Genomic DNA, 14,750 nt, shown 5'->3' on the forward strand with positions numbered 1-14,750 from the left:
TTTATGTCAAGTGCGGTGGATACTACTGTTTATATCGAGTCCGGTGGACACTACTGTTTATATCGAGTCCGGTAGACACTACTGTTTATATCGAGTGCGGTGGATACTACTGTTTATGTCGAGTGCGGTAAAGAGATATACATTGGAATTATTGAGTGGAATAAATTTTTTGGGGGTCTATGGTTGACTGTCCTTCATAGTTAATTTGTTTGTGTGTCTGTTCGTTTTACAGTTAGACATTTCTCCTGCTAAAGTTAACAGTGTTTCCCAGAGACATCTGTCAACTGATTAATTTAACCAATTTCACCAATCAACTGATCAATTTCACCAATTTGGTTTTATTTGAGAAAATAAGTGAAAAACAACTGTCATATTGTTCAGATTTAAGTGCCTGTTGCGACATCATTATAATTCCTCTGCATTGCGGTAGATATTAATGACCATGAGTCACTTGAACCCCCAATCAGCAGCAATGATATTATCTCCAGTTCCCGTATCTTTAAACAGGCAACACTTAACCTGGCCTCTCCTCTTACATCCATAGGAAAGAGGATCTCTATCATCAGATACAGATTGTGCTATGTTGTATGTGCTGTTTCAATTTCCCTTTTATCCAATAAAGGACACTTTGTTACTACCATCGTCGGATGGCGAGCGGCTACTAAGGTACACCGCACAGTGCCTGTCAGCAATTACATTATGAAAGGCATTCTATTTAATGATGTCCGCTGAAAGGGTAAATAAGTGACTCTGTGTTGGGAGAAAATCTAATCACGGACCAATCGTGTGCCCAGAGTGGGGGAAACAACATGGCCGCCTCACTGAAACCCATTTAATCGGCCGAATTAGGCCCGGCCACGCAGGAGTCAGTGGGAAGAGGAGAATGGATGAGAAGGCAGGATTCATACAGCTTTTGTTTCTGTGTGGTGGCAGGCTGGCTGGGTAGGTGATGGATAGGGGCAGGCGTTCACACTCAAAGCCTTCATTAAACAGACAAACTGGATACACTCTGGAGGTGCAGGGGGAGTTCGAGGAAATGTGCTACACATGAGAAGTTCGGGGTATCACTTTGCTGAGTATACTGAGCTCATCCTGACAGGTATATCGTCACTCACACCAAACTAATCATATAGAAAATTAGAGTAGTTCTGCCTCTAGTGGTGTGGGGGCTGTGCTTTGGCAAAGTGGGTGGGGTTATATCCTTCCTGTTTGGCCCTGTCCGGGGGTATCATCAGATGGGGCCACAGTGTCTCCTGACCCCTCCTGTCTCAGCCTCCAGTATTTATGCTGCAGTAGTTTGTGTCGGGGGCTAGGGTCAGTTTGTTATATCTGGAGTACTTCTCCTGTCTTATCCGGTGTCCTATGTGAATTTAAGTATGCTCTCTCTAATTCTCTTTCTCTCTCTCGGAGGAGGACCTGAGCCGTAGGACCATGCCTCAGGACTACCTGGCCTGATGACTCCTTGCTGTCCCCAGTCCACCTGGCCGTGCTGCTGCTCCAGTTTCAACTGTTCTGCCTGTGATTATTATTATTTGACCATGCTGGTCATTTATGAACATTTGAACATCTTGGCCATGTTCTGTTATAATCTCCACCCGGCACAGCCAGAAGAGGACTGGCCACCCCTCGTAGCCTGGTTCCTCTCTAGGTTTCTTCCTAGGTTTTGGCCTTTCTAGGGAGCTTTTCCTAGCCACCGTGCTTCTACACCTGCACTGCTTGCTGTTTGGGTTTTAGGCTGGGTTTCTGTACAGCACTTTGAGATATCAGCTGATGTACGAAGGGCTATATAAATACATTTGATTTGATTTTGCTGACAAATAAGAATTGGTCAAAGGGAACTCTTCTTCTGTTAATTAAAAAAAGTTCAAACAGAAAATACCGAGCCAATAAATGCAGGAAGGTAGCAGGTACAGTACACCGTTCAAATGATAGTAGACAGATGACATGGATTTGTAGGACAGGCAATGAGAGAGAGAGAAACATGTCCCAATAAAATGTGTGACAAAGAATATCATACTGCCTTGACTAGTAGAGTTATCATCTCCTGGGTCTACAAAGCCAACAAACCAAAAAACAGGGGAAAAAATTTGGTAAAGTGTGATGACATGGTAGAAAAAAACTGAGTCAGGAAGAAGGTGCGAAGTCACCGTGACAGATTCAATCAAAATCTGTTCTACGAGGACAAACAATCAGCAGCGCTCACTCTGCCCTCCAACCAGCCCTCAGAGCAGGGGTGATGTCATTCAGCTACAGGGGGCATACTCACACTAACAGCGAGGGGGGAGGGGGGAGGTGGGACTGGGCGTCCATCATCCGTCCGGTGCAGTCTTTAACCCCCTAAGAGCAATGGGCCAGAAATACTTCCCGGTACAGCTCGGCAATACATCACAGAAATGGTGCGCTAATGTATCCCATGGAAACCACAGTGAATTGTCCTCATGACTGTACGCTAATTGGAATTATGAATAATAACATGTCATTTGTGAGGAGGTGGAGGACTAGAGCACGGCATGCAAACCGGAATGTGAAAAACATGCTTATTTACAAACACGTATCTATGTAAAAAAAAAAATATAATCTTATGAAACATGTCAATACACACCAATTATAAATATAACAAGTATAGCACACACCCACACATACACTGTATCCTAGCTGTCCCTCTTCCTCTAGAAGTTCGTGGAAAAGTGACAGCACTACACAGACATCTGTCAAATTTAGGGGCTTCATATTCCTTGTGTTTACGAGTGTTTAATTAGGAGGATGTCCCTTTCAGATCTGATTAAGTTCTGTGAAGTGGATTGAAAAAGTATGCGTGAGTGAGAGAGACAGAGAGCTATCGCTTAGTGGGGAATGTGTGACAAGCCCTCAGTCATTGTCACCACTGAGACGGTCCATTAGAGTCAGACAGTGAGACACGGCTCTCAGTCATTCAGGCAGTGTGTTGGACAGCTCAGAGGGTCATCTGGGATGGTGGTTGTGCTGAAAATCAGACCAAGACCGGGGGAAGGAGGAGGACCATCCTTACACCCAGTCTTAATGCCACAGTGAATAACATCATGTCAGGTACAACAGCACGCGACTACACTGGCACTGTTAGCGAGGACTGAAATGGTCACGGTCAATCTAGGGCCTCCTATAGGAGAAGGGCGTCATGGGCTTGTTTACATGCAGACTACCATAACAATACATGTAGAAATCTGCGGAAGACAGTGAAGCAAAGTCATTTGAAATGGCTTCTAGAGATATAGACATGTCTAAGACACACATTGTATGTGGGGGAAGGTTTAAAGAGCCACTGAAAACACCGATTGGCACGTGTTTTTCTGTTGCTCATTAGAAAAGCGAGATTTCAGTCTTGGAGGTGTGTTTCCTGACCTATTTCACTTCCTCAAAATAACCCGAATGAATCTAACATAACTCAAGAAATCTGTACTGAATTTTGACGTCTTTGACAAGGATGTTTTAGATGCGCAATTTTACATCTAACTAAGGTGTTTGGTGCAGTGTTTCTCAAGTTCAGAAATGCACAACGTGTTGTCTTATGTAAACAGAGTGGGAGCTGCTGGTCAGGTCTGTTTCACTGTTTATACTATTGGATAGAGAGCTATCAACTCAGCTGTTCACCCCATGTTAGTGGGCAAATGGACATCATCAAATCAAAACCCAACCTTCATTTACCCGTTGTGACGCACGGATATTCCAAACTCCGTTTCAGACGAGACTGACTTTATAAACAAAATTATCCTTTTGACACTATCTAGTCAATTTTGGCACTAGAATAACGTGTGTGTTTGAATCGAAGCCACGTAAGCTGTTTTCAAAGGGAAATGTAGCATTTTAAAGGCAGTCGCTCTTTAAAATGTTTGTGTAAAATGCTGTTAGATAACCAGGATCTAGGTTTCTTAGGTAGACCGCCTAACTAGGGCTGTTATGGTGACCGTATTACCGCTACACCGGCAGTCCCAAATCAAATTACATGTGACCGTTGAGTCACGGTAACTAGGCTTCTCCAAAACTGCACTCTGATTCCGCTGATGGTCATTAGTAGGCCACTCAAGAACATTCAATATTGTCTTGGTAAGAAACTCCAGTGTATATTTGGCCTTGTGTTTTAGGTTATTGTCCTACTGAAAGGCAGACTGAACCAGGTTTTCCTCTAGGATTTTGCCTGTGCTTAGCTATATTCTGTTTATTTTTATCCTAAAAAACTACATAGTCCTTGCCGATGGAAAGGATACCCATAACATGATGCAGCCACCACCATGCTTGAAAATATGAAGAGTGGTACTCTGTGATGTGTTTGTGTTGGATTTGCCTCAAACATAACACTTTGTATTCAGGACAAAAAGTACATTTCTTTAGGAAGTTAGGAAGGACGCCTGTATCTCTGGGTCTATTGATACATCATCCAAAGTGTAATTAAAGGGATATTCAACATCTGTTTTGTTTTTTTACCCATCTACTCTTCTTTACGAGGCATTGGAAAACCTCCCTGGTCGTTGTGGTTGAATCTGTATTTTAAATGCACTGCTCGACTGAGGGACCTTACAGATAATAGTTTGTGTGGGGTACAGAGATGAGGTAGTCATTCAAAAACAACGTTGAATGTATGTGACTTGTTAGGGCATTTTTACTCCTGAACTTATTTAGGCTACACACAACAAAGGGGTTGTATACTTATTGACACAATTTTTATTAATTTGCTAACATTTAAAAAAAAACATAATTCTACTTTGACATTATGGGGTATTGTGTGTAGGCCAGTGACACAAAATCCCAACTTAATCCATTTTAAATTCAGGCTATAAGACCATTTTTGGGGAGAAAAGTCAAGGATTGTGAATACTTTCTGATTAAATTGACAATAGTCTGATGGGTGAGAATATTATCAAGTGCTTGTCAAATTGTGAATGAGAGACTGATGAAGAGTGTGCCGCCTGCGCAGGAAACAGAGATGAGCACAAGCCTTTCATGCAACTTTTTTCTAATAATCAGTCGCACCAAATATACTCTTCAGTTTTTCTGAAATAGACTACTTACGGATCTATTATGATGGTGTAGGCTATATTAAATGGATTTATTAGACTAAAAAGTAGATGTTACAAAGATCAGTATCGGGGGCTTGTAGGCTACATGTGGAAGCCGGAGATGCTAAACGGGTTTCTGTTAATTAACAGTCAATTACCGTGAGACCGGCAGTTATTTGCATGACAGTTACCGGCTGACAAAATGTAATGACTGCTACAGCCCTACACCTCACAGACCAGATTTGGAAACTATAGACAATATTCAATCCCTTATTTTTGTCCAGGAAACAAATTGAAATTCAAAGGGGTTCATTTAATTCAGAGAGGGTGTTATTCTGTGTGTATCCGTGAATGAGAATTTCTTTTGAGTAAAAACCTTTTAGAATGGATGTGAAAGAGAGAGTGGAGGAGAGGACAGGGATGACGTATACTAATCATAGTCTTGGTGGTGATAGTAATCTCTCTCTTGTCAGCATCCGAAAGCCAAGGCCACAGAGCAACACATCTCTGCCTCTATCTGACACACTCTGAAGAGGACACAGCTAGACTGACCTGGCCTGCGCATCCCAGAATAAAGCTTACAATATGACTGGTCTGAAAGAGTATTTACATAACAATAGCTACAGAAACCTGGAAAAACTGCATCTCATTTTGGATTTAAAATCCAACGAGTTTCTTCTCAACACGCGAGTCACTCAGTCAGCTGAAAGGACAGATGCCGATAGTGAGCCATCACTAGATTTGAAAAAAAATCGTATACACATTACATCCTAAACCAAACTTTAGAGCATGATTGAGACTGGCCATTAGGAATCCTCTGGGCAATTCCTCATCATTACCGTGTCTGTATCGGAAGCCACCGAGGTCAATAGAACGGCCAGGCCTGGTCTCGTGTTACTGACGACAGAGTTGCGGCTGAGACGGCTCTATATACCTCTGCGGGATAGGGCTCATCATGATAATTAACGTCTCACGTTACCATCACATCTAAATAGCGCTCTGATAAAACAGCATTAATGGGAAATACATATGAGCCCCGATCGATGGACGGATGACCTAAACACAAGCCAGGACAGTCTGCAATCAACTGCATTCATATTGGAATCCTACCAGAGCACCTTCAACTTGCCTGTATTTGATATGGGAGGTTCTCCTCTAATGATGTTAATCTGTTTGATTGCTGCATCTAAGGCCAGCTGATGCTATGCTGTGATGGTCATGGAATAACTGTAATTGGCCGAATAGCAAAATGGTTATGATGGTTATTTCTTTTCATGACTGTATTCATCCATAACCATCGGTTATGAGGCTGTATGGTAATTGTGCCAGTCCTTACCCAGAAAAGCAGTAGGGACTAGGAAAGGAATCCCAAATACTGTATGAGCTTTGGAGTGTGCAACTGTCCCAGATGTGTAGCTCTACTCCTCTGACATATCCCATTGCAACATATGTCTAGCATATCCTGTACCACCATCTTTCTTTCTTTCTGCTCAGGACTATTAGAGTGGATCTCAGTGTCAATTAACTAGGCACGATGTTTGCAGTCAGTCCATTCAATCAGATTTCAGTCCGTTTAATCACAACATTGCGTGTGACAGTTACCTTAAAATATCACTGCCAAAGTCTACTTCAATTTTATGGTTCATAAGATTAAACCATGAATATTTTGTACGGCCGTCTCAGTTTTAAGGCAATCCTAAGTAATTGATGGTGACACTGCAGAACTCACGGATCATTAAAGATGATATTTTCGCCAAACACGTTTCATTATAATTTATGCTCAATGTCGTTCTATCAAGGTTTTACGCCTTAAAAAGACACACACCGAGAGTTCGAGACATTTAACATATTTATATATTCTGTAGAGACAGATATTGTTTAAAAGAGATATTGTTTCTGAACATTCCTATGAACCGATCAAATCCATTGCAGGAAGAAAAAAACCTTATATATATTTTTGGAGGCGGGAATTATTCACTGGGTTCATATAGTGCATTCGGAAAGAATTCAGACCCTTTGATTTTTTACACATTTTGTTATGTTACAGTCTTATTGTAAAATGGATATATATTTTTTTCCATCAACCTACACACAATACCCCATAATGATAAAGCAAAAACAGTTTTTTAGAAGAAAAAAAATATTTTAAAAATAAACTGAAATACCACATTTACATAAGTAGTAAGCTACAAGCTTATACATCTGTATTTGGGGAGTTTCTACCACTCTTCTCTGCAGATCCTCTCAAACTCGCTCAGGTTGGATGGGGAGCATCGCTGCACAGCAATTTTCAGGTTTCTCCAGAGATGTTAGATTGGGTTCAAATCCGGGCTCTGGCTGGGCCTCTCTAGGATATTCAGAGACTTGTCCCGAAGCCATTCCTGCGTTGTCTTCGCTGTTTGCTTAAGGTCGTTGTCCTGTTGGAAAGTGAACCGTCGCCCCAATCTGAGGTCCTAAGTGCTCTGGAGCAGGTTTTCATCAAGGATCTCTCTGTACAGTGAATATTGTTTCTCATGGTATAATGGTCCTTTAGGTGCCTTTTGGCAAACTCCAAGTGGGTTGTCATGCTCCTTTTACTGAGTGGCTTCCGTCTGGCCACTCTACCATAAAAAGCCTGATTGGTGGATTGCTGCAGAGATGGTTGTCCTTCTGGAAGGTTCTCCCATCTCCACTGAGGAACTCTGTCAGAGTGACCATCGGGTTGTTCGTCACCTCCCCGACCAAGGCCCTTCTCCCCCGATTGCTCTGTTTGGCTGGGCGGCTGCTCTAGGAAGAGACTTGGTGGTTCGAAAACGTCTTCCATTTAAAAATGGAGGCCAGAGTGTTCTTGGGGACCTTCAATGCTGCAGAAATCTTTTGGTATCCTTCCCCAGATCTGTGCCTCGACACAATCCTGTCTCAGAGCTCTACAGACAATTCCTTCAACCTCATGGCTTGGTTTTTGCTCTGACATACACTGTCAACTGTAGGACTTTATATAGACAGGTGTGTGCCTTTCCAAATCATGTTCAATCAATAGAATTTACCACAGGTGGACTCCAATCAAGTTGTAGAGGGTCAAAGGGTCTGAATAGTTTCTGAATACACTGTATGAGAAATACAATAGGCTTTCCAAAAGCACACAACGATCCATTTAATAGTGTTAATCAAATAATTCCTCTATACTGAGTCAGTTGTAATTGTATGCAGTTATTCAGTCGAGGAATAGGTGAACCTTCGTATTTGGTGCCTTGTTGCAAACAGGATGCATGTTTTGGAATATTTTATTCTCTACAGGCTTCCTTCTGTTCACTCTGTCATTTAGGTTAGTATTATCGAGTAACTCAAATGTTGTTGATCCATCCTCAGTTTTCTCCTATCACAGACATTAAACTAACTGTTTAAAAGTCACCATTGGGCTCATGGTGAAATCCCTGAGTGGTTTCCTTCCTCTCCGGCAACTGAGTTAGGAAGGACACCTGTACATTTGTAGTGACTGTGTGTATTGACACACCATCCAAAGTGTAATTAATAACTTCACCATGCTTAAAGGGATATTCAATGTCTGTTTTTTTTTTACCCATCTATCATTAGGTGCCCTTTGCGAGGCGTTGGAAAACATCCCTGGTCTTTGTGGTTGAATCTGTGTTTGAAATTCATTGCTTGACTGAGGGACATTACAGATAATTGTATGTGTGGTGTACAAAGAGGAGGTAGTCATTCATAAATCATGTTAAAAGTCCATGCAAATTATGTGACTTGTTAAGCAAATTTTTACTCCTGCATTTATTTAGGCTTGCCATAACGAAGGGGTTGAATACTTATTGACTCAAGACATTTAAGCTTTTCATTGTTTATTAATTTGTAAAAATGTCCAAAAACATAATTCCACTGTCATTATGGGGTAGTGTGTATAGGCCAGTGACACAAAATCGAAATGTAATAAATATTATATTCAGGCTGTAACAACAAAATGTGGAAAAAGGCAACGGGTGTGAATACTAAGGTCCTGTAATTGTCTTCCTAGAAAGTGGAACATTCTACCAAAAGAAAAACAATGAATTATACAAACTCATTATAATGGTAGTGTATCCTCTGTGTTGCTTAACCTGCTATAGGAACAGAGGGGTAATGAGGGTCCTGCTGTGTCTGCAATCAGCAAGGCCTTCAGTTGTTCACATTATTACAGTTCTATTCAATCTGATTAAGTACAATCACTTAATATATCGATGGAACCAAGAGACAGTCAACTGTGCTTATGGAGAAATTGCATTCCAAATAATTCCCATTCAAGACATAGGGCTATTACCCCATTGGAAACAGTAACCCTCTGACAACCCATTCAAGTTGTTAAACAAATGTTGTTGTTTTTTCATACCTCATTTGTGGTTGGTTAGATCACTACTGACAGAACCTTACCTGGATCTTGATTGGCCAGGAGAAGTTGCTGACATAGACATAGAAGGTGATGTTGGAGTTGACTCGGAAGTTGAACTTCTCACAGGAGAAGCTGTCTCTGTGTTCCTGGATATTGGTCTTGGACACGATGGGCACCTCCTCGCCAGAGATGGTGCCAGCTGGGGGTGAGAGGTGGGTCATAGTGTAAGACGTCAAAGGAAGGATACTGAGAGGATAGTACAGTTGGTGATAGTCAAATCACACATATAGGTACTAGGTACTGGTATGTGTGATTGGGGATAGGTACTGCTGTGACAGTTGTAACAGTCGAACAAAAACTGAGTTTCATGATGGCAGTCGAGAGAGAATACAGATTAGCCAGGCTGGTGACGTTTGAGAATACAGATTAGCCAGGCTGGTGACGTTTGAGAATACAGATTAGCCAGGCTGGTGACGTTTGAGAATACAGATTAGCCAGGCTGGTGACGTTTGAGAATACAGATTAGCCAGGCTGGTGACGTTTGAGAATACAGATTAGCCGGGCTGGTGACGTTTGAGAATACAGATTAGCCAGGCTGGTGACGTTTGAGAATACAGATTAGCCAGGCTGGTGACGTTTGAGAATACAGATTAGCCAGGCTGGTGACGTTTGAGAATACAGATTAGCCAGGCTGGTGACGTTTGAGAATACAGATTAGCCAGGCTGGTGACGTTTGAGAATACAGATTAGCCAGGCTGGTGACGTTTGAGAATACAGATTAGCCGGGCTGGTGACGTTTGAGAATACAGATTAGCCAGGCTAGTGACGTTTGAGAATACAGATTAGCCAGGCTGGGGACGTTTTAGAATACAGATTAGCCAGGCTAGTGACGTTTGAGAATACAGATTAGCCAGGCTAGTGACGTTTGAGAATACAGATTAGCCAGGCTGGTGACGTTTGAGAATACAGATTAGCCAGGCTGGTGGCGTTTGAGAATACAGATTAGCCAGGCTGGTGGCGTTTTAGAAAACAGATTAGCCAGGCTGGTGGCGTTTGAGAATACAGATTAGCCAGGCTAGTGGCGTTTTAGAAAACAGATTAGCCAGGCTGGTGGCGTTTGAGAATACAGATTAGCCAGGCTAGTGGCGTTTTAGAAAACAGATTAGCCAGGCTGGTGACGTTTGAGAATACAGAGTAGCCAGGCTAGTGGCGTTTGAGAATACAGATTAGCCAGGCTAGTGGCGTTTTAGAAAACAGATTAGCCAGGCTGGTGACGTTTTAGAATACAGATTAGCCAGGCTGGTGACGTTTTAGAAAACAGATTAGCCAGGCTGGTGGCGTTTTAGAAAACAGATTAGCCAGGCTGGTGGCGTTTTAGAAAACAGATTAGCCAGGCTGGTGGCGTTTGAGAATACAGATTAGCCAGGCTAGTGGCGTTTTAGAAAACAGATTAGCCAGGCTGGTGATGTTTTAGAAAACAGATTAGCCAGGCTGGTGACGTTTTAGAAAACAGATTAGCCAGGCTGGTGACGTTTTAGAAAACAGATTAGCCAGGCTAGTGGCGTTTTAGAAAACAGATTAGCCAGGCTGGTGGCGTTTGAGAATACAGATTAGCCAGGCTGGTGGCGTTTTAGAAAACAGATTAGCCAGGCTGGTGACGTTTTAGAATACAGATTAGCCAGGCTGGTGACGTTTTAGAAAACAGATTAGCCAGGCTGGTGGCGTTTTAGAAAACAGATTAGCCAGGCTAGTGGCATTTTAGAATTAGAGTCATCTCTACTGCCTCTGATCTGGCGGACTCACAAAACACAAATGCTTGGTTTGTAAATGATGGGTGAGTGTCGGAGTGTGCCCCTGGCTATCCGTCAATAAAACAAATTAAAAAATGGTCCTGTCTGGTTTGCTTAATATGCGGAATTTGAAATGGTTTATACTTTTACTTTTGATACTTCAGTACATTTTATAAGTTACATTTACTTTTGATACTTAAGTACATTTAAAACCAAATACTTTTAGACTTTTACTTGAGTCATTTTCTATTAAGTAATCTTTACTTTTACTGAAGTATGACAATTGAGTACTTTACCAATCACTGGCATTCACAATTATAGTGAGTCTAGAGTGAGTCCAGTACAATGACAGTTTCAGAGCATACATTATACTGTAGATGCATGTACATTTTGTGGTAGAACTATGAGCGGTAACACTCCCTGAGTGGACCCATCCAACTTTCTCCCATCTTCAACTACGTATCCCCTTGTCATTTTTGAGCTGTCCAAAAGAAGCTTGAAAATATATAAGGAGAGTGGAAATGTACTTTCTTAAAAAAAACAGACATGCATTTATATTTTAAGTGGTCCAAAATGAAGACGTTATCAAGAATACTGCATTAACAGGCCAGACTTTGGGACAGCTTTAATAAAAGATGACCCCAACCAATTTATCAATGACATAACACACTCACTCTAATTGCTCTGCACATATATTCAAGCCCTGAAGTTTCCTCTCAAATCAAGTAAAAAATTATAATAATCTGGGCCCGGTACAGACTGGGCAAAGTTGTATCTTAATTGAAATCACACAAAAACACCAATGCCATAATTAAAAACTATCTCCCCTACATTTGTCAAGAGGGGCATTCCCCTACAGACATTCTTGTCTAATGAGGGACACGGACCAGAACAACAAAAGTACCAATCCCTCTGGAAAAGATGACAAAGAGAGATTATATGAGTTTCTTTCCCATCCTAGGTGAATAACGTCCTACATTGGATTCTGTAGCGCAGGAGATGTACGCTGTCTGACGCTGAGTGGGGGATATCTGCCGTAGACCGTAGTGAGTGTAGCAAAGGTGGACAATATAATCAAATGAGAGGGAAAGCCCTCAACATGTTGTCAAATAAACAGTCACTATGGCACATATTGATCCACTCTATGGCAAATGACAATCTAACAAGACAAGTTACCTGTTGATCCAATAGACCAGGTGATGTTGAGGTTGAAGTTGTTGGACGCATTGATGGACATGTCCAGGTTCTTGTTGCTCTGTAAAATATGAACACAAAAGAAGGTCAAACACACGTATTCCAAACCAACACTATGATGGTTTGGAATGACTTGGAATGATGCTAATGTGGGTTCTCTGTTTCACAGCAAAATAGATGCATTAAATACATAACAGAAAGGCTACATGAGACCTGTTCCTCGGGCCCATGGTGTCTGACACCTCTGTGTAGTGACTGACCTGTTCAGGAGTGGCCATGAAGTTGATGGCGGTGTAGTGGTGGTCATCCTCCTGGAGAAGGCTGAAGGTGAACTGGTAGTCAATCAGCAGGTTATCTGCAGGGACAGAGACAAACAGCAGATCAGGGACCGTCTTCTTAAAGTGCAGGGACACACAGTCTGAAGAACCCCAGCCGGAAGAGTTACCCAAGAAACAGACCACAAGTGCATGTGGCTACCTTCATTTTCATATCAATAATGCAGTATTGCAATCAGCGCAAACAAGAGTAGAGGAAGATCTATATGACATGGGTGTACCACTAATATACTGAACAAAAATATCAAACGTAACATGCAACAATTTCCATGATTTTACTAGGTTTAGTTCATGTAAGGCAGTCAATTGGAATAAATTCATTAGGCCCTAATCTATGGATTACACATGACTGGGCAGGGGCACAGCCATGGGTGGGCCTGGGAGGGCATAGGCCCACCCACAGCCAATCAGAATACGTTTTTCTCCACAAAAGGGCTTTATTACAGAAATAAATACTCCTCAGTTTCATCAGCTGTCGGGGTGGCTGGTCAGACAATCCTGCAGGTGAAGAAGCCGGATGTGGAGCCGGATGTGGAGGTCCTGGGCTGACGTGGTTACACGTGGTCTGCTGTTGTGAGGCCGGTTGGACGTACTGCCAAATTCTCTAAAACGACGTTAGAGGTGGCTTATGGTATAGAAATTAAAATGTAATTCGCCGGGAACAGCTCTGGTGGACCTTCCTCCAGTCAGCATGCCAATTGCACACTCGCTCAAAACTTGAGACATCTGTGGCATTGTGTTGTGTGACAAAACTGCACAATTTAGAGTGGCCTTTTATTGTCCCCAGTACAAGGTGCACCTGTGTAATGATCATGCTGTTTAATCAGCTTCTTGATATGCCACACCTGTCAGATGGATGGACTATCTTGGCAAAGGATAAATGCTCACTAACAGGGATGTAAACAAATGTGTGCACAACATTTGAGAGAAATAAACTTTTTGTGCATATAGAATATTTTGGGGATATTCTATTCAGCTCATGAAACGTGGGACCAACACTTGGGACCAACACATTTTTGCGTTTACATTTTTGTTCAGTATAGAAAATATTCACTGGGATTCAATGCCAGTTCTATTTTTATAAATGTTTGTCTTATTCAATGACAGGGCCTCATAGTACGAGCCACAGTGGGGTGTAATGCAGGGATTTTGAACATTTAACATCTGTACCTCAGCAGGAATCTAGAAAGGTCACCTTGTCTGATTCCATTCAGAAGAAAGCCCTTGATTCAGAGGGTAGTGTCTAGGAGGAGCCATGTGAGAGACGGTCTCTAGTGGATTGTCAATATGCTCAGCAGGACATTTCACTGTTAACCCTTCAGATCAGTGTTATTAACTTTAGAGGATTTCAGGTTCAACCAGGGGGTGCACAACTGAACTCAGGTCCTCAAGGGGTTGCTGAGCCTTCATGCCTTTTGATCAGACCTAGGACGCCAGGTATGTGCACTCTATGGGCAGTCAACGCTATGAACTGATCAATTCAGTGTCAGGGAGCATTAGAAAACAGCAGGGATACTGTCCTTGTGGACTGGGTAAAAGCAAGGCCTATATACCACAGGTGGCTGGTGGCACCGTAATTGGGGAGGATGGGCTCATAGCAATGGCTGAAATGGAATGGTTTCCTTGTGTGTTCGATACCATTACATTCACTTCATTCCAGTCATTATTATGAGCCATCCTCCTCTCACCAGCCTCCTGTGCTATACACACACACTGGCCATCACAACCAAATCCCACTCCCTAATAGGAAATGCCATCTTCATAACTTGTCAATGACAGCTGAATACACCACACGTCTCTGCCTCAGAAGCTCACACTGTGCCATTCACTCCCCCGTTTCACGGCTTCTATGAACTGATGTTAAATCTGCCATGAATGTGTTTACGCACCAGGAGAACAAACAATTGTTTGTCATCGTTCTAACTTGACAATAAAACACTCCTGCAGAGTTCAGAGAAGACTTCATTTGACATCCTTTCAGAGCACATATTTCAAGCCTTAGCAAGACGAAAGGAAATGATGTTTGACAAATAGTTGGTTTTGT

General features: G+C 42.2%; 1 protein-coding gene across 2 annotated transcripts in view; it reads right to left on the reverse strand.

Moving 5' to 3' along the window:
- Positions 1-14,750, reverse strand: part of LOC109890014 (attractin-like protein 1) — a 313,206-nt gene that overhangs the window by 136,727 nt on the left and 161,729 nt on the right. For both annotated transcript variants that reach the window (XM_031823665.1, XM_020481961.2), the window contains 3 exons: positions 12,632-12,726; positions 12,354-12,432; positions 9,429-9,586 (listed from right to left, as the gene is read on the reverse strand). In XM_031823665.1, the coding sequence (XP_031679525.1) occupies positions 9,429-9,586; positions 12,354-12,432; positions 12,632-12,726 (332 nt within the window). The remainder of the gene's footprint in view (positions 1-9,428; positions 9,587-12,353; positions 12,433-12,631; positions 12,727-14,750) is intronic.

Source organism: Oncorhynchus kisutch, linkage group LG4 (genome assembly GCF_002021735.2).
Source record: "Oncorhynchus kisutch isolate 150728-3 linkage group LG4, Okis_V2, whole genome shotgun sequence".
NCBI classification, from domain to species: domain Eukaryota; kingdom Metazoa; phylum Chordata; class Actinopteri; order Salmoniformes; family Salmonidae; genus Oncorhynchus; species Oncorhynchus kisutch.